At 38.8% G+C, this 23685-nt stretch overlaps 2 protein-coding genes across 11 annotated transcripts in view; both read right to left on the reverse strand.

Annotated features, from left to right (window-relative positions):
• Window positions 1-12789, reverse strand: RBM43 (RNA binding motif protein 43). Its single transcript, XM_053203645.1, has 5 exons — window positions 12657-12789; window positions 12267-12595; window positions 6202-6418; window positions 3416-3504; window positions 1-2633 (listed from the first exon to the last, which is right to left on the reverse strand). The coding sequence occupies exons 1-5, from the start codon at window positions 12787-12789 to the stop codon at window positions 1884-1886; spliced, it is 1518 nt and encodes a 505-aa protein (XP_053059620.1). The 3' UTR covers window positions 1-1883.
• Window positions 12718-23685, reverse strand: part of NMI (N-myc and STAT interactor) — a 23278-nt gene continuing 12310 nt past the window's right edge. For 4 of the 10 annotated variants that reach the window (XM_053215042.1, XM_053215046.1, XM_053215047.1 and 1 more), the window contains 5 exons: window positions 22335-22441; window positions 22049-22247; window positions 19361-19467; window positions 18458-18611; window positions 12726-12912 (listed from right to left, as the gene is read on the reverse strand). In XM_053215042.1, the coding sequence (XP_053071017.1) occupies window positions 12830-12912; window positions 18458-18611; window positions 19361-19467; window positions 22049-22247; window positions 22335-22441 (650 nt within the window). In that variant the 3' untranslated portion in view covers window positions 12726-12829. Of the gene's footprint in view, window positions 12913-14958; window positions 18612-19360; window positions 19468-22048; window positions 22248-22334; window positions 22442-23685 lie in introns of those variants that run through there. The other 6 variants (XM_027055812.2, XM_053215044.1, XM_053215049.1 and 3 more) reach the window with 5 other exon arrangements.

Below are 23685 nucleotides of genomic sequence, written 5' to 3' on the forward strand. Positions count from 1 at the left end.
TTTGGGAAAAAATGTCAGTTTTTATTAAAGATAGAAATTGGTTACACAAAGTAGCATATTATAAGGAAAGTGCTGTTAAACTAACTCTAAAATACACAGCAATATGTAAAAAACGTCTGAAATACATAATCTCCTCAAGCAGAAGATGCCATATCCATACTTGTCAATCAAAGTCTATCAGAATATGGAATGAGCATCATTTTTGTAACCCAGTTCTTTGTTTAAAGACTATTGGTATTAGGCACACAGCCTCTCCTCTGCTGTCCTGCCTGCGGCTCCCTTGCGCACCCTTGCGGTGGATTCAATAAACTTCTATTTCCTTAAAAAAAAAGACTATTCTATTGATTTTAAATTTGTCATAGTAATGAAAGCTTCAGTAGGTATCTCATTAAACTCTGCCAGTTATCAACTTATTGACTCTGCTTTCAATTCATCCTATGTGCCTTCTCTGTGAAGATGGATCTGGGACCCTTAAGTATTTTTCCTCTGTAGCTGATAGGATGTTGTTTTCTCAGTAGAGGGCGCTGGAGAGACACTGCAGGACAAAAGCCTTGTTCCTACTCCAACTTGTTCAGCTGGCAGGCTATTAGGGATCCGGTTTTTCTGCAGAAGAAACTTCCCCCAATACCCAACGTCTGCGGCACGGGCAGCTTCTCCAACATCAGGTTCATGCAGCATGGACAGTTGCTCCGGTGTCCAGCCACCAGCACACAAGGCCTCCCCAGGCCCTATAAGTGCATGGTGGCCATTAGCATCCAGTGACTAGCAGGTTACCCCAGCTACTCTAACGCATTTTGTAATGGAATGTCTCTGGTGAGACACTTCCTCTGAACAGATTCCTCCAGCAACCTAGAGGATGGATTTCCAGCAAGATCCCCTGGCACAAACCCTCCAGCAAGGTCTCAGTCCTGGGATGGGGGTGAGGGGGACTCTTCCATGGTGTTCTACCTAAACTCTTCTTAAATCTGCTATTCCTATGTTTTTTAGAGTTCTCTTTATTTCTTCCTAGCCAATTCCTCATTATTCCAATCCCCTATTATAATTAACAATTTTTTATATTAAACTTTCCCTTTTCATATTACTGTGTGCCTTCTCTCTCCTGACTGAACCCAGACTGAGACAAACTTCTAGGAGCAAAATAAAAATGAAGCACTTTTTAAATTTAAAGACATCTTATTGGGCACTTGATGTAAAGAGCAATTTCTCACTGACAAAAACAACAATGAAATATTGTATCTTAAAATATGTAAATACAGGGTGCCTGGGTGGTTCAGTCAGTTAAGCCTCCGACTCTTGATTTCATCTCAGGCCATGATCTCAAGGTTTATAAGTTTGAGTCCCACACTGGGTCCCAAGCAGGTTCTGACAGTGTAGAGTCAAAATAAATAAACTTAAAAACGATTTTTTTAAATAAAAGATGGAAATACTTGGGATTTAGATGGCTAAGAAAAATGAAAACATAGAGAGAGATTTGTCTTGTGATTTTCTTTTGATCTAAACAGTTCACATCATCACAATCACATTTGTTTACTTTGAGATGAGCAAGATACATTCTAAGAATTTGGGGTTGCAGGGAAAGTGAGATTTCTTCAAAGTTTAATGAGTTTTTTTTTTCAAAGTTTTAAGACTTAGATATTATCTTTGTAGTCAGATAGGCCAAGTTTAACCCCATTCTTTGCCTGCTCGATAACTCCGGACAAATGTTTTAACTTCTCCAAATCCTAGGTTCTTCCCCTAGAACACGAGGATAGCAATGCCTACAATGAAGGATGGTTGTAAGGATTAAATGACTAATGTGTGTAAAGCTAGCATCATACACAGCATCGCCTCTGCTCAGTAAGGGAGAGTGACTGCCACTATCACTATTGCTGAGATTTTATTACCTAACTTTTTAGCCTTATTAATTTCATGATCTCTTTTTTAAGCAAGTATGTGTCAGAAGAAGATCCTATAATATCAATGTGCGTCTCGTAAAAATTAATCAGAACCTTAGGGTACCTCAAACTTACTTGTTCACAGGCCGACTTAATCCTTCTTTTATCTCTATTCTCCTTTCCTTTCAAAAGAAGTGTCTCTTTTTTAAGCTCAAAGTGAAGAGCAAGTGAATATTCCTCAATAAGTGCTTTCACAAGCTTTGCATTGTTTGGGTGAGAACATTGTTGAGCATTTCTTATACAGATTGTGGCGATTTCACCATCCACTCTCTCCTGACAGAAAACATGACATTTTTTCAATGTGCTTTCATAAAATCTGCTCTTTTTCAGATAAAGGAATACATCTGTATCAAGAACAAGTGTTTCTCCACTCCTAGTGGTCTCAGGTACTGAGGACCCGGGTGACTCTGAGGAGTTACTGCCTCTCTGGAGATCCCTTTTGGGGCCCTGGCTGTTCCACTTCTCCTCACTGATAAAATTCCTATTTTTTTCTAAAAGAGAACTTGCTTTTAATAGCAAAATTTCTTTAAGCCTCAGGATATCCAGAAATGACCCTTGCACAGAGACTCTTCCATTGGGTTCCAGAGGACTGAAGGATAAAGTTGGGATTTTCCTTGTCAGGTCCATTACCAGACTTTCTAGAATGACTTGACTCTGAAAAACAGAAAGATCGAGGATAGCTTTTACAGAGCTGAAGACCTAAAATTAAACAGAGAGAAATGAAAACAGCACTGTCTAGGGGAGTGGACAACATAAACACATTTTTTCCTGCCACTTTCTCCATCTCTACAGCAGTTGCCCTAAACCAAACCCCACCTGCCTAGCACAGACTAGTTTCTCGCGCCACAGCAGGGATCTCACAACCCCATCAAGGCCATAATGTTCAATTTGGGATTCCCGGTCCCTCAGTGCATTTCCCAAAAAGAGCTAGTCAAATATGTTTTAGAGGCAGAATGTTATTTGAACCAAAGTCTTAAGCAAAATCCATACACTGTTATGAGGTACAGATACACAATGTTCTGGTTCTTCTCTGTGGACAGGAGTTCCCCTGGAGAGTCCTCCAACTTAAGGTCATCAGATGACGGCCCAGAACCCTGCGTTTCTCAGTGAATAGTTTCAGACCAATGAATTTTAACTTTTTCCTCTTAATTCTACCTTTCCTGCCTCTTTGAAGCTCCTTTTTAATGTTCATCCTACTTTTTTTTCTTCCTGAAAATAAGTCTTTAGGTATCTACCTGACATCCTCCATATAAGCATAAAAACTCTGTGTCACTTTGAAAGCATCAAAAGGCACACATAGGAACATGAAACTGATGAGGCAATAAGCCAAAAATTTCAAGACACAGGCTTGGCGTTTAGCACTCAGGTTAGCAAGTTGGCATTTCCTTTTGTAGAAGTCGTGAGATGAGAGTGCTCTGTGTCTCCTGTGTAGGGAACACACAGAAGAAACAGGATCCAGGACTGTAGGCATCACACCTTACCTTTTCACCAAAATGAGAGACTGTGAATTGAGCAGGTCCAACCTTTTCTGCCTGACAGTGTTTCTGTTTTCTGCTGACATTCTTTGCACCTAAGTGGAAACACTGCCATCAGAAGTGTTTGCAGCCTGACACACTAATAATTAATTATTAATAATAGAAATGTTCAACTCTATTATTCAACATGCCTAAGATTTTTTTTCATTTTCCTCTAAATTCAACACTTAAATAGTTTTCCCTTCTACTTTAACAGATTAAAGTTGATTTCATATGTACATTTTATCCTAATCATATTTTTAAAACCACACAAGTGTGTGTATATATATACATGTGTGTATATATATGAATGTATATATGAATAAAAAACAAAAACCTAAAAGTAAATCTTCCCTCTATTAATTATGGCCATAAGGAGACTTCACCTTCTTAAATTCAGAATACCACACTGTCTTTGTTCTCCTCTAATTCATGGTCTCGTTTGCTAATTCTCCTTCTCTTCTCATTCTCTAGATGTTAGCAACCCCAGGCCTCAGGACTTATACCTCTTTGCAAACATACACCCAATCCCAGACTTATCTCAACAATCCCACCACTTTAGATACTATCACTAAATGCATCATTTCTGGGGCACCTGGGTGGCTCAGCTGGTTGAGCATCTGACTTCGGCTCAGGTCACGATCTCACGGTTTGTGAGTTCAAGCCCCACATCAGGCTCTGTGTTGACAGCTCAGAGCCGGGATCCTGCTTCAGATTGCGTGTCTCCCTCTCTCTCTGCCCCTCCCCCACTCATGTTTTCTCTCTCTCTCTCTCTCTCTCTCTCTCTCTCTCTCTCTCTCTCTGTCTCAAAAATAAATAAACATTTAAAAAAGATTTTTTTAATGCATCATTTCCAAATTCTCTTTGGCCTCCACTTTCATCTGCCAGTGGAAATCTCTACTTTATTATCCTAATAAACATCTCAATGACCAAAATTCAAATCTTGATAACTATTCCCCTTCCAAAAGTACTCTTCCTCCAGTGTTCCACATCTCAGAAAATGACACCTAATCCATCAGCAAATCTGAATGGCCACCAGTTCCCAGTCAACAGCCCTGTTACCACCCTAGTCAAAACCAGAGATGACCAGGAACTCGTGCTCTCCACATGGCTGCCAGAGCCACCACCGAAGAAAGGGCAGTCACATTTTATCAGTCATCTGCTCAAAACCCACCGATGGTTTTCCATCTCACCCAGAATAAAATCCAGACACCTTGCCTTGACTTATAGGCTGTTTAACATAATCTGGTCCCCAGCTACCCATCTAACCACATCTCCTTTTCCTCTCTCCCTTACTCACCCCACTCCAGCCACTCAGGCTGCCTTGCTGTCTTTAAAATGCCCAGCATGCTACCCTCTCAGAAAATGTTTCCTAGTCCTTCCCTTAGTCTAGAATGTTCTTCCCCCTTATCTGCATGAGTCATTCCATTATTTCATTCAGGTCTCTGCTCAAATGTCACCTAAAGAGTACTTCCCCACCCACTCTATCTAATAAAGCAGTACTCTCCATCACACTGTATCCCTTTATTCTGTTTTATATTTTTCATAGCACTCATTACATGTTAATATATACAAATAAATGTATAAACATAAAGATAAATATATAAGGTATAAATATATAAATTAATCAAGCACCCAACATATTATATATTCATTTATTTGCTAGTTTATTATCTGTCCACCTGCACGGATGTAGGTTTCATGAAAGAAAACATTTTGCCTGCTTCACTCATTGCCGTATCCTGAAGGCCTAGAATGGTGCCAGGTAAATAATAAGCAGTCAAAAATATTTGTGAACAAATGAATGAATGAGCCTTCCCTTTCTCTCTTTGGTTCAATGTTACCAGTTGAACGTTTAAAATATTAACTTCCAAAAACACAACAATCCCCTGAGAGAAATAATAAGGAGCCCTTCCCATGCTCCCTACCATAACATCCCCATTGAGAAGGAATGACTTAACTATGGTGACAGGTAAAGGTGCTATAATCTATAGTCTTAGGTTTCTCTCTAGAACCTATCTTCCCTCAGGAAAAGCAAGTTCTCTTCTGCTTCTAACCCCATATAGTATTTTACCTCCAAGATGCTGGCATGGAGACTCATCTTTCTTTGGCAATATATTTTGCCAGTTACTAAGCTGTAAAGAAGGCTGCCCCTCTCCATGAGGCTGGAGGGATGAATATCCCCATGAGGCTGGAGGGATGAATATCCCCTGCAGATCCAACCTCCTCACCTATGTCAGGGATGGGATAGGAACAGAATGGCTCAATCTGATCTCAGATCCAAGCTATTCATCCAATCCAACTTTACCGGTGATAAAGGTGATGCTATATTAGAATATCTTTTTGTAGGTTTGAACAAAGAGAAGCTAATGGTATGACTATATTGCTGAAGCCACTTGAAAATTCAGAGTTATCATATTTGTGAGATTATAGATTCTTGGGGGCTTCATTTCTTTTTCTGTATTTTACAAGTTTTCTACAATAAAATGTATCACTTTCATCCCAAGATCCAGACAGATTCTAAATATAGAAAGAAGTCTTCAAGAATTTGGCAGTTGCTAACAACTTTATCATGAGCCATTTTCACATACATTCTTGTTAATACAATATTGTACCAATATATTCAGAATAGAATAATATTTTCAAAATGCTACTTTAAACTCTACCAATCCCATGAATCATTTTAATGAAATTCAGTTCTTGATTTCATTACAGAAGTATTTCTAAAATTACAAAATTTGATTTGGAAATACCTTTTTTCTCTTTGAATGTCACATTTGCAACTCCCCTGCCCCTGGTTCTTGTTGGATATATCACATGTTCAACAACTCTGCCTTTATTCTTAATATCTTGAAAGTGAGTCTTCACTACTGTGGTCAGTAATTGATCATTAAAAAGGCCAACCGGATGACCAGCAACTTCAACCATTCTTTCAGAAGCTTTGGAGTCCTTGCCTTTCAAAACTGATGCCTGTAAGAACAATAGTAGGATACTCTTTAAATACAAAAATAAGATTCTCCTTAATATAGCCATCATCACACACCAGTGGAAAAGAGTATATTTTATTCAATAAAGGTGCTAGTATAGCTGATCAGACACTTGAACAAAAAAAAAAGGACAGATCCTTGCCTCACGTCATATACCAACATAAACCCCACATGAATTTGAGGGGTACAATGTAAAAAGTGAACTCAATTTTTTTTTATAAATGGAAAACATTAGTTAATATTTGCCTGATTTTAGAAAGGCCTAAAAGTAATAGCAATCACAAAGGAAGAGATCAAGAAATACACACTGTAAAAATTTAAGTTTGAAAACAAGTCAAGCCAACCACAAAATATGGTAGTTTGAAGATGGCTAGATGGTTTCTTTATATATATAATGTATATATATTATATATATTTATATTTATATTATATATATTTTTATATTTATAAATTTATAAATAAATTTATATTATATATTTATATATTATTATATTTATATTATATATTTATATTATATGTTTATTATATATAATTTATATATGTGTAGTATTTATATATTATATATTATATATTAATATATAATATACAATATATATATTATTTATTGCCACATTGGTTTCCATACAATACTCAGTGCTCATCCCAACAGGTGCCCTCCTCAATGCCCATCACCCACTTCCTCTCCCCACCCCCCATCAACCCTCAGTTTATTCTCAGCTTTTGAGTTTCTTATGGTTTGCCTCCTTCCCTCTCTGTAACTTTTTTTTCCCCTTCCTCTCCCCCATGGTCTTCTGTCAAGTTTCTCAGGATCCACATATGAGTGAAAGCATATGGTAGCTGTCTTTCTCTGCCTGACTTATTTCACTTAACATAATACTCTCCAGTTCCATCCACGTTGCTACAAATGGCCAGATTTCATTCCTTCTCATTGCCAAGTAGTATTTCATTGTATATATAAACCACATCTTCTTTATCTATTCGTCAGTTGATGGACATTTAGGCTCTTTCCATAATTTGGCTATTGTTGAAAGTGCTGCTATAATCATTGGGATACAAATGCCTCTGAGCGTCAGCACTCCTGTATCCCTTGGGTAAATTCCTAGCAGTGCTAGTGCTGGGTCATAAGGTAGATCTATTTTTAATTTTGTGAGGAACTTCCACACTGTTTTCCAGAGCGGCTGCACCAGTTTGCATTCCCACCAACAGTGCAAGAGGGTTCCCGTTTCTCCACATCCTCTCCAGCATCTATAGTCTCCTGATTTGTTCATTTTAGCCACTCTGACTGGTGTGAGGTGATATTTCAGTGTGGTTTTGATTTGTATTTCCCTGATGAGGAGTGACGTTGAGCATGTTTTCATGTGCCTGTTGGCCATCTGGATGTCTTCTTTAGAAAAGTGTCTATTTGTGTCTGGCTAGATGTTTTCTCAATTGTACAGTCCAAAGCACATAACCCACTACGAAACACATCCCCTACTTTTTTTGGTCAGAATTAGGAAAAAAGGGCCCCATAAAAAATAAATAAATAAAACCCTGGCCATAACGATGGGGCTGCAGTGAAGTAAATCCTGCCTTCAGGCACATACGTGAGATAGAATTCAACAACTAAGAGCATATGCTATTGAAGACCCCGCCACTATGCTGAGCACAGAGCACCAACTGCAAGTAGACCATTCCCTGAGCTCATTCTCTTCGAACTTCTTACATTATTCAGGTAAAGGGCTTCGGTTTCAATGTTTTGATTTGTTCCCCAGCCCATTTAGGGAAGTGGGCCTATCAGCTGTTCTCAGTGCTTACATAGGTAGTCCAGCCTGATTTAACACAGCTCAGACTTAATCTATCCTAAATTACCTCCAGGGAAGACAGGATATCTCATAAGGCTAACAGATCACAAAGATGTGTAGGGCTGTCAGTTCAGAGGACTCTGTACTCAGAATAGGATTTCGCTGGGTGTAAGCTAGCTATTTCTGACCTCCGGTCAAGAAGACAGTCTAAGTACACAGCATCCTGTCCATCCCAACAGCAAGTAAAACAATAAAAGTAAAGAATAAGAATAAAAAGGAGAATAAGCCCAGTTGACACATTTCTGGAAGACTGAAAATATATAGAAGTATGAGAAGGATAAGAGAGAGAAAAGGATCTAACCCTGAACAAGGAAAGGGGGTTTCACGGGAAAGGTGACAACAGAAATGAAAAAAAGGACCAAAACCAGAAAGATCAGTTGAAAAACTAGTGGCAAAACAACTTCTCCAGTTGTCTCTCCACATTCCTTACCCTCCCTGCATACACACACACACACACACACACACACACACACACACACACCCAGTGAAGGCAGCTGGGTGACAACCTGTGGCTGGGGTGGAAGGGGGGCCGGGGCAGATGACTTAAAGATTATTTTACCTTAAAAAAAACTGAATGAACACTTAGAAAGAATCTGACCTGCTAGTATGGGTGCTGGCACCTATAGCAAGTCTCCACTGCTTTCTGGCATTTGAAGGGACTCCAACCTAAAGATCATAAGCAAACTGAAGTGTGGCACGATCTGAATTAATTTATACAGTACCAAAAATTGCCAGTCCAATTGACACTGCTGCTGGGAACATTTGCCTGTCAAGTGGAAAAGGAAAAATACACATGACATTGGACTAAAAGGAGAAAAAGTAATCACAGCACAGTACTAGGCGCGGCTATAAACAGTATTTACTATTTGCAAAATAATGTAAAAACTCCTATTGGTTTTTAAACCAACTTTTAGACTAATTTTGTTAAGTCTCTGAAATACTAAGATTTAAGTATGACTACAGAATAAAATGGAAACATTCAACCCTGCCAATTTAAGAATAAAGGCTGAACTAACAGAAGTTGAGAAAAAAATAATCTCCTCTTACACTACTGAAAAGCAGGTCATTCTATCAAAATTTTAAGAATATTTTGGAAGCTACAAAAATATGCCATAGGAAATTTTTAAATAATATTAAAACTTTCAAACTTGGAAGGTAGGAAAAGGCAGATATTACTTAAGTGAAATCCTCATGTATCATAGTAGGAATTCAACAGAAAATGATGAAAGTCAATGATGCCTGCCCCCAGGATATATACTCTCTCAGCATCTCTTTGGTATTTCAACTAGTAGTTGTCAAAATCAGGTGGCAAGGGGCGCCTGGGTGGTTCAGTCAGTTAAGAGTCCAACTTCAGCTCAGGTCATGATCTCATGGCTTGTGAGTTAGAGCCCCACATCCGGCTCTGTGCTGACAGCTCAGAGCCTGGAGCCTGCTTTGGATTCTAGGTCTCTCTCTCTCCCTGCCCCTCCCCCACTCATGCTCTGCCTCTCTCTTCTCTCTCTCTCTCTCTAAAAAATAAATAATAAACATTTTTTTAAAAAGTGTTGAGTAGTATGTTGCAAGGTACTTAAAAATCATCTGTGTGCTCTAGTAATTCTTTCGTTAGGTGTTGATTCTTTCACTTGGTGATATTTGCACTTCATTTTATGGCATTTACGTTTTCTCAAAAAATTGGTGGATTTCGGTTGTAAATAATTAATTAATTAAAAAACTAAAAATAAAAAAAAGTGTTAAAATCGGGTGGCAAAAATGCACCTGATGAAAAAGTGTTTTTAAGTTCACAGTGTATACTGAATTTCTTAGATTATATAGTGTCTTGTCAATTAACAAATACAGTAATACCACAGTTAATATAATACAGTAATACAAAATACAGTTAATCAGTTAACAAATACAGTAATAACTAAGCATGTGTTCTATGTCTGGCAATATAATGGGTACCATAGATGACACATACAAAGAAATAAAACATACCCCGTGCCCTAAAATTTGGTTCCCCCATAAAAATTTACTGAGCTTTATTATGTGGGGATAGCCTTGGATAGGCCTTAGGATTACCAATATTTAAAATAAAGGCCTCTACCTTATGGATGAGAGAGGGATGAGAGAGAAAGGCAGACACATAAATACATCATTTCAACAGAGCTTGGTAGGCACACAAAAGGAGACATATTTCTCTACACAGGAAAACAGACGATTTGAGAAGGATACAAGACCATCCAAAATAAAATGCTAAAATATACAATAGATACCATCCAGGATTAGGAAGCAAGATTAACTCTGGCTAAAGCAGTCAAAGAAAGCTTCATGAAAGAAAAGCCTTGAAGGCTGAGGTCAAATTTTAATTAATGGTCAAATTTAATTTAAAAATGCAAAAGAAGAGTTCACAACAATAGCAAAGGGACAGAGGAATAGGAGACGAAAATGGCTCATGTTGAGACATATAAAACAAAGTGTCTCCTAAAAATGAAACTCATAATAATCTATCAAGTATTTGTAACAAAAGATACTTTTAATGGAGGAAAACATAGTTTCTTCAAATATTCACAACTAGATTGCATAGGAAATAGTAAAAATATATGTGTTCCTCCATCCTAGTCCCAGCTGGTATGATATAATTATCCCAAAATAGTTCTTCCTAGCAGAGGAAAAGAAATGACAAGAGATTTTTCAGGAATTCTACTTCACAGGAGATTTGTCTGTATACGACATCTGGCTCTAATAGTCCACACCAACCTCAATGGTTAAATGGCTAGTAAATTAGCTTCCTTTTTGCTTTTCATCAACGTCAAAGAAAAACTTTCAATAAATTTAAATTCAGGAAATCTTACTCCACCTGTGCCTTCATCAATACTAACACCATTATTTCTTTATTCAAGTGTCTGCATTTAATTTATCCTTGAAATTAAAGGAACTTCTCCCTGACAGCTATTAACCTCTTCTATCCAGCAATAAGAAAAAGAGAGATCTTGAAAATAGCTCTTGCAACAGTCACCACAGAGATACAGGATTTTGAAGCAAGACCAGCATTTTGGCCAAGAGGTATTAAGGTGATGACATTTTCCAGTATCAATGATATATTTTAAGACACTTCCGACCATAGTGTCAGAAAGCCAGAAGATATAAAGAAAAACTGTTAGTTTTGTTTTTGTAAGGCACTAGACAGAAATAGATTCATTCCTTGCATCCATGTATATTTCTTTTTTAAAAAAAAATCAGTTATTTTCATTGACGTTGCCTTTACTGCTACCAATAAACAAAATCATACTGGAATCTAGCAACTGCTTTGGCATTTCCGGGACCCTAATAACTAAAGGCCCTGCCACTGCCTTCAAGCGCCTGATGGAAAGAACACAGAAGGCTCAATCTTGAACTTGCTAACTGTTCTTGCTAGCCAGCACAGATGGCGAAAACACAGAGCCCTTTGTGCCTGGAAAAAGAACTAAGGCCACCAGAGAGAATTCCCACTAATGCAGACAAGACATCAGGATGCCTTCCCAACTTGAGTCCTTGGCTCGAATCCTTCTTGCTGGCCCTTTTCAAAAGGAAACAGCGGCCTCTATTTCTGGGTAATTTTCTCCGCTCTTGTTCCCCAAGGAGTGGGAGGAGTGGGAGGCAACAGTTAAGCCCAAACACAGCCTGCGAAACTACTCCTCGACGAGACAGCTGTGTCCCTGACTACGAGACACTGGGTGAGGGAGGCGGCCGTGGCGTTCTGTCCCTTTGGAGTTGTGCCTGTCTCGCACAGCCTGCTATGAATTTCAAGCGCGCGCGACACTGCCACAGGAGCAGGTGCAGAAAAGTCAGGGCAAGGTTTGCCGGAGGGTTGGCCTCCGCGGCAGGTGGCTCTCCGCCAGCACCGGGCCTCCCAGCGCGCCGCGGGCTACAGCCTCTCACCCCCGCCCGCCCGGCTCCGCGCGCTCCTGTGGGACCGTGATAACGGGACGGGAAAGACCCTGACTGGTAAAAGCCAGAACAAAAGTAACTTGCCATGGCGGAGAAGAGACGCGCCTTCCGCTGCCTGCAGGGCCCAAATCTAGCGGAGCACAGGCCACAAGGCTGGCCGGAAGAAGGTTTTGCTTTCAGTTCTTTGTTGACGCTAGCCTGGAGACGATGTGGAAAAAAAAAAAAAAAAAAAAAAAAACCTGCCCCTCCACCGCATCCCGCTGCTCTGCGCCTCTTGGCCTCCGGGTGAAGCTCAGACCTGGGATGGCTGCTGCCTCTGTAGTCCCATAACTTTTGAAACCACGCTGGAGAGGGGCCAGAAGGAATCCCCGGCAGTACTCCGGGGCTTCTCCCGCTGCTGTGTCTGTCCCGCGCTCAGTGGAATCTGGACCGTCCTTTCTGCGCCCCCACTCGTGGGACTCGTGAGCCCCTCACTCGTGGGACTCTTCACCACGCCACACCTGTTCCCCCCACCAGCCCAGGGCCAGTCGCGCGGCGGCCAGGTGCACAGGGCACGGGTTGAAAAGTGCTCGGTCCCTGTCAACCTAGCTGACCTTGCACAAGCCATTCGGACTTCAGAGTCTGGCACCTAGAGGGACACGAGTAATCTACATACATGGCTTCAAAGTCAAAGACAGCAGGAAGAAGAAAGGCAAATGGCTGACAAATACAAAGAAGCTCGGTTCCACTCCTAAGTAAAGAAATACAAATTGAAATTATAACGAGATCCCTTGTTTCCACCATGAGGTTGGTAACAATTAAAAAGTGCAGTAATACCCAGTGTTGGCCAGAGTGTGAGGAAGAATCCATACTGCTGCAAGCATTGACAGGTGCAAACATTTCTAAGGATTTTGACCCCTTTCAAAATGTAGTGAAAAGTGTGAAAATGCACATATCCTTACACTTAGCAGTTGCACTTTAAGAACTGAAGTTACAGTGCACAAGTGGAAGTCTTCTTCTCCTTATGAAGGCTCCCACATCACATAAAATTTATATTAAATACATTTCTGTGCTTTTCTCCTGTTAATCTGGCGTTGTCAGTTTAATTTCCAGATCCAGCCAAGGACTCTAGGAGGGTTGTTTCCTCCCCTAAAGTGCCAAACAATCCTTGAGGAAGCCTGACTCCAAATGTGGCCAAAATAATTCTAGCAGCTTATTACTGAAACTGCATCCAAAAAAATATTTTAATCCCTTACAGCCCCAGTTATGGGGCCTCCCATCTCACTGTACTTTTCTCTGAATCATAGCTTAAGTAAAATCAAATTGGTTGACACTTTCCTGGATATTTTTGTGATACCAAAAAACAAAAACAAAACCCATTATCGATATTTCACCTCTATCTTGTTAATTATCTAATCTTGTTAATTATCTAATTGTGAAGATTTCTAAAAACAGCATAAAAAGAAAGTCACTTTTAAAGGAGTAGTACTCAATGCTGAAAGGGGAGCAACAAAATAGTCCTTATTACATTTTTAATAAAATATAGACCAATGCCTGCCTTTCTTGAAAGCAATTGTATCCATACACATGATCCTTAAAAGAATTTGTATCCTTCACCCTATGAACCTAGTAATTATCACCTTGAAATAGGATCAGAACTGCAGAAAAAGATTTATATTAAAAGATATAAAAGGATGTATACACATCATAGCACATATACATGTGAAAAACTAGAAACAATCTTAATATCCTACAATAGGGAAATAGTAACCCTAGAAATAGGGTATGTTCACAAAATAAAATGTGATATATGGTTAGGAAAAAAAATTGGAAAGGAGGACATAAAAATGTTACCATTATGTGGGTGTGAATTTTTGACAATTTTTATTATTTTCATTATATTTTGTGTATCTTTCAAGTATGAGCATCTTTTTTTTTTCAATACCAACCAGATATCATTAATGCCATTTACTGTACAGTTTTGGCTTTCTGCCTTCCAAGCATATGATAGGATTGTACATCCAAGCTCCTTTACGGTTGGGTGGGGCCATATACCTAGTTCTGGTTGAGAATGAAAGGGTCATTCTGGACCAAGAATTTAATTACCACTTCAAGACCCTTCACAGCTCTTTTCCTCTGGTATGATATACATCAATAAAGATGGTGGCTGCCATTAGCTTGGGTCCCTGAGTGTTTACCATGAGTATTCTTTTTTTGACCCATCATGGACATGTAGCATAAGCAAAGAGTAAAATTTTGTGTTTTGGTCTCTGAAATTTAGAGATAACTTGGCACATGAGTATCATGTAATCTATCCTGATTGATACAGAATTGGTATTCTGAAGTGGAGTATTGCTTTAGCCAAAAGCGGGGGGGGGGGGGGGGGGGGGAGACAATCCACAACACAATCTAAAATACATGGCTTTGGTTTAGGGACAATTGGCAAGTGATTAGAAAATAATTATCAGAGATTAGAAGGATGGCGATCCATATTATACAGTGGAAAACATTTGGTAAAACTGTCACATGTGATAGCTTGGAAGGCAGATATGTACCTAATTAGCTTGTTGTTTTTTTTGAAACAGGGTGTGAAAAACAAAATTAGTAGCATGTGTCTGTTACTACTGAGTGCATTTGACAAAGTAATATAAAAAAGAAATGAGCTTAGAAAAGAATCAGCCATTTTGAATGCCAGAATGAAAGTAAATAGAGAAAGTCCAGAAATATGGGAACTTGTAGGATTGGAAGGAAAAATACTGCTCATTTCCAAATGACAACACCTTTGAGTAACAAAGACTGATTATAACTCTGCTTTATTGGGAGGCTCAAATCAATGATCAAATCAAGCTTTGGATCCCTGAACGGGTTAAGGTCCCTCAGAACAACAACAACAACAGCAACAACAAACAATTAATGTTCTGAATTCAATAACCCTTTCAACTAGACAAACTAGCTAAGGGAAAAGAAACTAAAAGTGGCCTGATACCTACAATTAAGTAAAGATAGGGAGAGAAAAGAACAGGGAAGAAAGTGGAGAATTACAGCAACTGTAAGAAGTCTAGAAAAAGCTGCCAGTGTGGCTGTTAGCACAGGTAAGCTCACCCCAAAAAATAGATAAGCCGCCTACCAAGTTTTTGAACTGTACCAGCCAACTAGCCACCAGCCAGAGTAAAGAGACTATAATGGTTCAAAACTTTAAAGTTCCAAACATTGATCACATTGATCACAGTGTACACAGTAAGCAAGCTTTTCAGCTTCCAAGAAGGATATATTCTATATATGGTAAAGGAGGATAATGGAAAAAGAAGAATGTCCAGCAACTATGAGGACAATGAGCAAGAGAAGAATTTCCAGAGTGGAATCATGGCCTAATCAAAATTCCACACCCAGGGTGTATGGAGTATATATCTACTCAGGGAGATGGCAGAATGGCTTTGGCCTAGAGGCCACTATATGTCTCCTATTGATCTCTTTCTCCAAATGAGTTTATTGCAGTTATCTTGTTCCAGTTCCACTACTGAATACCGGGGGGGAGGGGGGGGGGTCTCTGGATAAAGAGGAGTAACATTCAGACTTGTTATAAAAACTACCACACACCGCCTAGAGTTCATGCACTTTTGAGTTTGATGCTATGACTTAGGGCAACTTTTTGGTGTGAGTGCATTTTGTGTATGAAGAAGAGTGATCCAAATATTGATGATCAGGGGCGCCTGAGTGGCTCAGTTGGTTGGGCATCCGACTTCAGCTCGGGTCATGATCGTGCAGTTCGCAAGTTCGAGACCCGTGTTGGGCTCTGTGCTGACTGCTCAGAGCCTGAAGCCTACTTCGGATTCTGTGTCTCCCTATCTCTCAGCCCCTCCCCTGTTTGTGCAATGTCTCTGTCTCTGTCTGTCTGTCTCTCTCAGAAATAAACATTGAAAAAACTATAAGCAAACAAACAAAACAACAAATATTGATGATCACTAGGACAGGAAAAACTACATTCATTGATATTTTGGCTCAACTATATCTGGTTCTTCTCATTTTTACAAGATATAATTTTCTAGTTCCATTCTCTTTCAGTGAGGTCATATGACTATTTCTGGCCAATGAGATGTGAGACAAAATGACATCAGCACTTCTAAATTACCACATTTAATTGCTGGTGCAAGACTCTGCAGACTTCATTTTTCTCCACCTCCATGATTTGGGAAGCGTGTCTTGAGATGGGGCCTTAAGTGATTAGGACAAAAAGACTCCCCCTACCAACCTCTGTTGAACTTTCAACATGAATGAGAATTAAACTTTTGTTTCATTAAGCCTCAGAGATTTGGGAGGTTGTTAATACAACAGAACCTAAGCTATCCTGACTGATAAATCTACAAAGGGCAAGAGGGATTCATGATTTCACATAATTATCTTTCCTGACTTATATGCTGACAGTGTCTTTTCATACATTAAGTAGAGCTATCTCTTCCTAGACAATCTAAGGCTTCCTAACTTAATACGCAAGAGTCGATATCTTTTGGCAAATTCTCAAAGGAAACTTTCTTCCTGTAAAATCTCTAAAACTCTAAAAGTAGACAGGAGAGCCAATGGTTGATTTCTGAGATCTGGGCAGATCACACAAGGGTGGAATTGGTGAAAGGAGCCCAAGTCTGATTTTCTATGGTAAGTAACATTTATCAAAAACATTTATCAAAAAATTGTGAATATTTAGAATTGAATGAAATTATCTATTTTGCTGCTGAAAAAATGCTCCCAAAAGAAACAAAAGTGATTATTCCAAACCTTGCCTTAAATATTAGGAAAACATTCTTTCTGATTGTCTGTCTGCCACAGGCTAAAAATCATACCTTTTGTGCCAATCAAAATTAAATAAGGTTCTTCAAATTTTTCTCAATATTTTGAGCTTGAAATAAGCTTACTATTCCCAAAGAACTGATATATGAGACATTTTTCCCCTAAGACGGTGAATATGAAGATTTATTATAAATTTCCAGTTTTTAGGCACCATCTCTCATTCTAAAGAGAAACGTGAAAGCAACGAGATCTTCTTTTAAGTTCATTTATTTTGAGAGAGAAGGAGAGAGACTGTGACCAGAGGAGGGGCAGAAAGAGAGAGACAGCATCCCAAGCAGGCTCCACACTGTCAGCACAGAGCCCGATTCAGGGCTCAAACTCACAAACCATGAGATGATGACCTGAGCTGAAATCAGGAGTCAGATGCTTAACCGGCTCAGCCACCCAGGTGCCCCTTTCCTTTATTTTAGATGGCAGGCAGCATGAGTTAAGTTTAGGTATAGAATCTTTTTCTAAAGCTTTTTATTTCTGCCAGCATTTTAATATAAACTTACTTCTGCCATTGGCTCCTTATGAAACATACCATATTAGGATAAAAGCTGTTCACATGTTCTTTACCAAAAAGAATTTTACCTTCTCTGAATAGAAACCTTGCATTTTACTGTTTCGTTTCTACAACTTAAAAACAATGGGATGCTAAGGAACTGGGTCTCTCTCAAACTCAAAGGCACGTGCTTTCATCTTCAGGCACTCCCCTGCATCCAGCATGATAAGTGAGGAGTCCCTAGCTTTGCATTCACCTCTCCCTTTATTCTAAGGATGTCATTCCCTTAAGCTTATTCTTCCCCTTACAAGTGTAAAGGAAAGACAATTATGGCCTTTACAAGTTCTATTTGACGAAGGTGTCTTGGAAAGAATGGGGACTCTTGACACTCTGGGAGAAGAAAATGTTAAATAAAAAGACCACACTCAGCTCTGAAAAATATCTTTGGGGCTCTGGAGTAAAATGCTATACAATGGGAAAGAGGGAAATGATCACCCTTGAAGTTCCTTGAAATTCAAAGTCTACAGAAATCACAAACAGCTGAATATAACAGTTCTTTGGGAAATGTTGAGTGAAGTCTGCATGTTGGTGGACCTGGGGCCAAAAGAGAATTGGCCCACATGCCCACGACAGAATGAGCCAACATAGCAGGGGGACAATTGCATCACTTATGATTGATTTCAATGGACATGGCACCTGTCCACATCATTTATGAACAAACAAAACTTTTTAATACAGTACATTTACTGCACTTGCAAGCATGCAGCAGAGTTTGAAACAAGAATTCAAAAACATGGAAATATATTTTTGTATCTAAGAATAAATGGACACTTAAGAATTCAAGTTTTCATTTTTTAAAGGAAAGGGATATTCATTTTTGTCACACATGGACAGTGCTTTGGGCTCAGAAGCTCTAATATTCATCTAATTCCATGCCTCTATTCTTCAAAGTATGCTATGCAAGCCTGACCTAGAGAACATTTGACCACTTCTACTTCTCCACCTCCATTCGTCTCCCGTTGAAAGTAAATGTTAACTAAATCCTCTAAAATTTCTTCATCCATCATCTGAAGATCTTCCATTCCAGTGAGAAGCACTGTCCTCCTAGATATTCCTGAAAATGCCTAAAAGGAAAATACAAAAGATAAATAGAAACTTTTCTAAGACATTTGAATTGCAAAACTTTATAAGCTCTGCTTAATACTTCAGACCTTATCTTAGAAGAGACAAGGAGCCTCAGAACGACTTTTCAAGCAACAGAATATCTAAGTCGGATCTGAGTTTCAGAAAGATAACTCAGGCAGCATTATGACAAATGGAGGAAAGAAGGGCATCCCTATGGACAGAAGGACCATAGTGACAGAAGTAGTCAGAGGTGGAAGTAACAAGACTGAATGACCAAATGAATGTTGGAGGTGAAGCAAAATGAGGAATTAAGCATGAGCTGTAGCTTTCAGGTTGGTGGACTATGTAAGACTGTGGTGCCATTTAGTACCTAAGTAGAAACAGAAAAAAGGAGGTTAGGGTACGGATAATGAGTTCAGAGAAAATGAGCAGGAAGAATCATTTTTAATGCCCAATGACAGTAGATACATGAAAGATATGTAGCTATATCTCCATATACAAAAATATTATGTCATTACCTGAGTACTTTCAGTTTTTAAAAAGAATGTAATAAATTAAATAAGGTATAATTTCACACTAAAATATTTTTTAAAAAAGACACACTTATTTTGCACCAAGCAGATCTGAAGAAACTATTTTGATATTGCTCACTAATAAGTCTCAAACAGTAATAGACACAACTTCTTTATTTCTTGTGAGGTGGGGTTAAGCAATAAGTTCTCAAAATGAAGGAAAGAGATGACTTTACCTGAAAATTTTTCAAGTCTGTTTCTATGTATGGAGAAACAATAACTCTATAGCAGTTTTGATTTATACAAAGCGGATATTCTTTCTTTTTCAAAATCTTGTCAGCAACTAGAAGTAAATTTTAAAAAAATTATTTTCTTTTTAATATCATAAACATTTTTAACCAAAGTTAAAACTTTCTTCAAATGAAACATCACAGTAAATAGTGAATTTAGTGATTACATTTGTAAAAATTCTACAAAAAATTCAACAGTCCACTTTAAAGACTTTGCAGTACATAATTTTGGAAAATATAAGACCAAACAATAATGGGGTTTAAACAGATCTTCTGTCTTGAACTATCCACTGCAATCAGTCAATGCAGAAGTTTGTGATGTCCTCAGACAGATCTACTTTGAGCTCCATAAAATGCAATAACCATATGCAAAAAGTAGCCCACCCATCCTAACAAGACTGTGAGTTTCCCAGTTTCTCAAGAAGTATAATTGAAAACTATGATTACTGTATATAGGGGCGCCTAGGTGGCTCCCCTAGGTTAAGCATCCAACACTTGATTTAGGCTCAGATCATGATCTCACAGTTCATGAGTTTGAGCCCTGTGGGGGATTTTCTCTCTTTCCCTCTCTGTCCCTCACCTGCTTGTACACACTCACTCTCTCTCTCTCAAAATAGAAGAAACTTAAAAAAAAAGAATACTGTATATATACATTTTACAATATACATGTATACACACATATATAATTACTATATTACTATAATACATAAAATTTTATATAAAATTACTTAGTTGTCCTATAACTAATACATGATATTTTTCAGTAAGCTGATATAATGATGTTAACCAAGGGAGGGGAGGGATTTGATCGTTATCTAGAAACTGAAGGCAAATAACAAAAATTCATCAGTTTTCTCCAGCACAAAGAATAATCAGATTTATTTTGAGCAGCATTTTTCTCCTGGAGGGGAAAAAAATAATGTTTCAGATTGCATCAAGTTTAACAGAAACAGTACTTAAGAATATCGTATCACTATGTATGCTTTTTCGCCTCTCACCAGTCCATGTTGGATGGGCAATATGGTGCAGTGGTTAAGAGGCCAGGCTCCTGCTGGCAAGGATGTGGAGAAATTGAAACCCTGGTACAGTGCTGGTAAGAATATAAAATGGTAGAGCCACTGTGGAAAATAGTATGTCATCTCAAAACATTAAACATAGAATCACCATATGATCCAGGATTTCCAGAAAGATCTAGAAAGCCACTCAAGTAACCATAACTAATTAAATAGTAGGAGAAAGGCAAGTTTATGGCAATGTCTCCAGTTTTACTAAGTTAATGCTCTTCTTTTTTTTTTAACTTTATTTTTTTAAATAAATCTCTACACTTAACATGGGGCTCAATCCCACAACTCCAAGATCAAGAGTTGCACACTCCACCAACTGAGCCCGACAGGAGCCCCTGCTCTTTATTACCAAGTTTCTTTAAAAAGCATGTATTACTTTGTTATGAAATAAACAATCAATGTTTTTTTTAAATTGTATACCTGGCTTTCTTTTACATATGCCAACCCAGGAGAAACCCTAAGAACTGGATTAACTAGAGCAAGATATTTTTACATTGAGAATCCCTTGAACATATTAACAAAAGCAGCTGCTGTAGAATTGTGTATTTTTTTTAATGTTTAGTTTTTGAGAGAGAGAGAGACCGCGTGCATGGGAGAGGGGCAGAGAGAGAGGGAGACACAGAATCTGAAGCAGGTTTCAGGCTCCATGGCGTCAGCACAGAGCCACATGCAGAGCTCGAACCCACGAATGTGAGATCATGACCTGAGCCAAAGTCAGATGCTTAACCAACTGAGCTGCCCAGGCATCCCAAATTGTATATTTTTAATCATAAGAATGTAAAGCCCCCTCAGATGATTTGGTAAAAACTCCATTTCTACCTAAAAAGGGAACAGATGTCTCACTGTTCTTTCCATTCATGCCTTGCTTTCCCTGGAATCTACTCCCTCCAACTAAGAGACCGTTGTCCATCTTAATAGGTGGGATAGGAAGTGATAGTTTATACATATGTATTTCTAAATTTCTCTGCCACATACTCACTATAATTTGGGGTTCATTATTTACCCTCCCTAGGACTCAGTTTCCACATCAATAAAATGGGTACGACACCTATCTCCAGAATTGTGCTATGGATAAGAGGAGACACATGTATAGAACACCTGGCTCTTTGCCTGGCATGTGCTGAGAATGCACAAAGTTGATGTGCTTGAAATATTATTCTCAGTAGCATTCACAGAAATCATTCTCAGGACTCCACCATTTTAAAAGGTTTTTTAAAAATCTATTATTATTCTACTTAATAAATTCCAAATAGAAGAAGTAGCAAAGGAACACTTTCAGAAATGGCAGAACATAGAGGAGCCTGGGTGGCTCAATCGGTTAAGTGTCCACCTTGGGTTCAGGTCATGATCTCGCGGTCTGTGGGATTGAGCCCCACATCGGGCTCTGTGCTGATAGCTCAGAGCCTGGAGCCTGCCTCAGATTCTGTGTCTTCATCCCTCTCTCTACCCCTCCCCCACTCATGCTCTGTCTCTCTCCATCTCTCAAAAAACGAATAAACGTTTAAAAAAAATGTTTTTAAAGAAATGGCAAACACAAATATAAATGGTAGAGTATTTTTTAACTTCCTACGTGTGTGAATACCTCCAGGTTCCAAAAATGTAATCACAGCACTCCGGGACTGCTTATCATACTGCACGCATAGCACTTCTCCACCTCCGTTTCGGGACTTAGAAAAGCTCAGTTCTAGCTTGTCTCTCATCTGATCTTCAGGCAATTCATCAGGAATTTCAGTAACATTGATCTTCACCTTAGACACTTCTACATGAACCTGGGAAATCATTTCATATTCAGAAATATGGATGAGAAAAGTGCTCACATCTAACAGAATTCTAAAAAGCTTTAATCAACGTGTTACCTGGAATCTGACTCCCGAATTTAATGGAACTGGCTTGGCCATAACCTCCACATCTACATCCTCTATCTGCACGTGATGTTTCCCCATTCTGATGACATTTTGGGCAACTGAAAAATAATTTGGGAGTATTAATTTCCAATATTTCAATAAATTTTTTCACTTCTGGTTAAGAACAAATTATCCTAAATATTTAAAATTTTCTTGAATTCTAAAGGATCTAGGGGTGACTGGGTGGCTCAGTCAGTTGAATGTTCGACTTTGGCTCAGGTCATGATCTCGCAGTTCACGAGTTTGAGCCCGGCATCAGGCTCAGTGCTGACAGCTCGGAGCCTGGAGCCTGTTTCGGATTCTGTGTCTCCCTCTCTCTTTGCCCCTCCCCCGCTCATGCTCTGTCTCTCTTTCTCTCGACAATAAATAAGACATTTTTTAAAAATTAAAATAAAATAAAGTAAAGCATTTAATTTTTTTTAATTTTCTTAGGGCTTCTAAGTGATAACGGTCTTGCCACCAAAGCGACAAACAAATATATTAACGTTAAAATATCAAAATACATCAGCAAAAATGACAAAACTTCCAGTTATAAGATGAAGGAGTACCAGGGATGCCATGTACAACATGGTGACTACAGCGAACACTGCTGTGCAGTATACAGGAAAGGGGTTAAGAGAGTAGAGCCTAAGTGTTCTCATGACAAGCAAAAAAAAATCCTTTTTCCTTTTTTTTTTTTTTTTTTGTTGTTGTTGTAGCTATAGAAATTCTTTTCATTGCACATAAATGAGAAGATGGATGTTGGCTGCACCTACTGTGGTCATCATTTCACAGTACATGTAGATCAATGTATCATGCTGTACACCTTAAACTTACATAGTGATATGTATCAATTATTTCTCAGTAAAACTGGAAACAAATGATAGTGTAGAAATTCTCATCGGGGCGCCTGGGTGGCTCAGTCGGTTGGGCTTCCGACTTCGGCTCAGGTCATGATCTTACAGTCCATGAGCTCGAGCCCCGCGTCAGGCTCTGTGCTGACAGCTCAGAGCCTGGAGCCTGTTTCAGATTCTGTGTCTCCCTCTCTCTCTGCCCCTCCCCTGCTCATGCTCTGTCTCTCTCTGTCTCAAAAATAAATAAAAACATTAAAAAAAATTAAAATTAAAAAAAAAAGAAATTCTCATCAAGTTCTAGATTCAGCTCTTAAGAGATAAGCCTGGTGATTCTTTAGAAATTCATATATTATTTCAGCACAGCCACACACCCTTCCTCTCCACGGTTCACAGAATGACCAGAGAATTCCCTTAGTGCATTAAGGCACAGCCAGAAACTTCTTCCACGTTAAGTAAGCTGGAAAAACTTT

Source organism: Acinonyx jubatus, chromosome C1 (genome assembly GCF_027475565.1).
Source record: "Acinonyx jubatus isolate Ajub_Pintada_27869175 chromosome C1, VMU_Ajub_asm_v1.0, whole genome shotgun sequence".
Lineage (NCBI taxonomy): Eukaryota > Metazoa > Chordata > Mammalia > Carnivora > Felidae > Acinonyx > Acinonyx jubatus.

Coding starts and splice junctions, on each gene's coding strand:
- RBM43 (XM_053203645.1), bottom strand. CDS start 12,789: ATGGCTTGTGCAAGGTCAGCTAGGTTGACAGGGACCGAGCACTTTTCA. Junction 12,596..12,656: donor CGTGGTGAAGAGTCCCACGA/GTGAGGGGCTCA, acceptor GATTCCACTGAG/CGCGGGACAGACACAGCAGC. Junction 3,505..6,201: donor GACATTCAAAGAGAAAAAAG/GTATTTCCAAAT, acceptor GTTTCCACTTAG/GTGCAAAGAATGTCAGCAGA.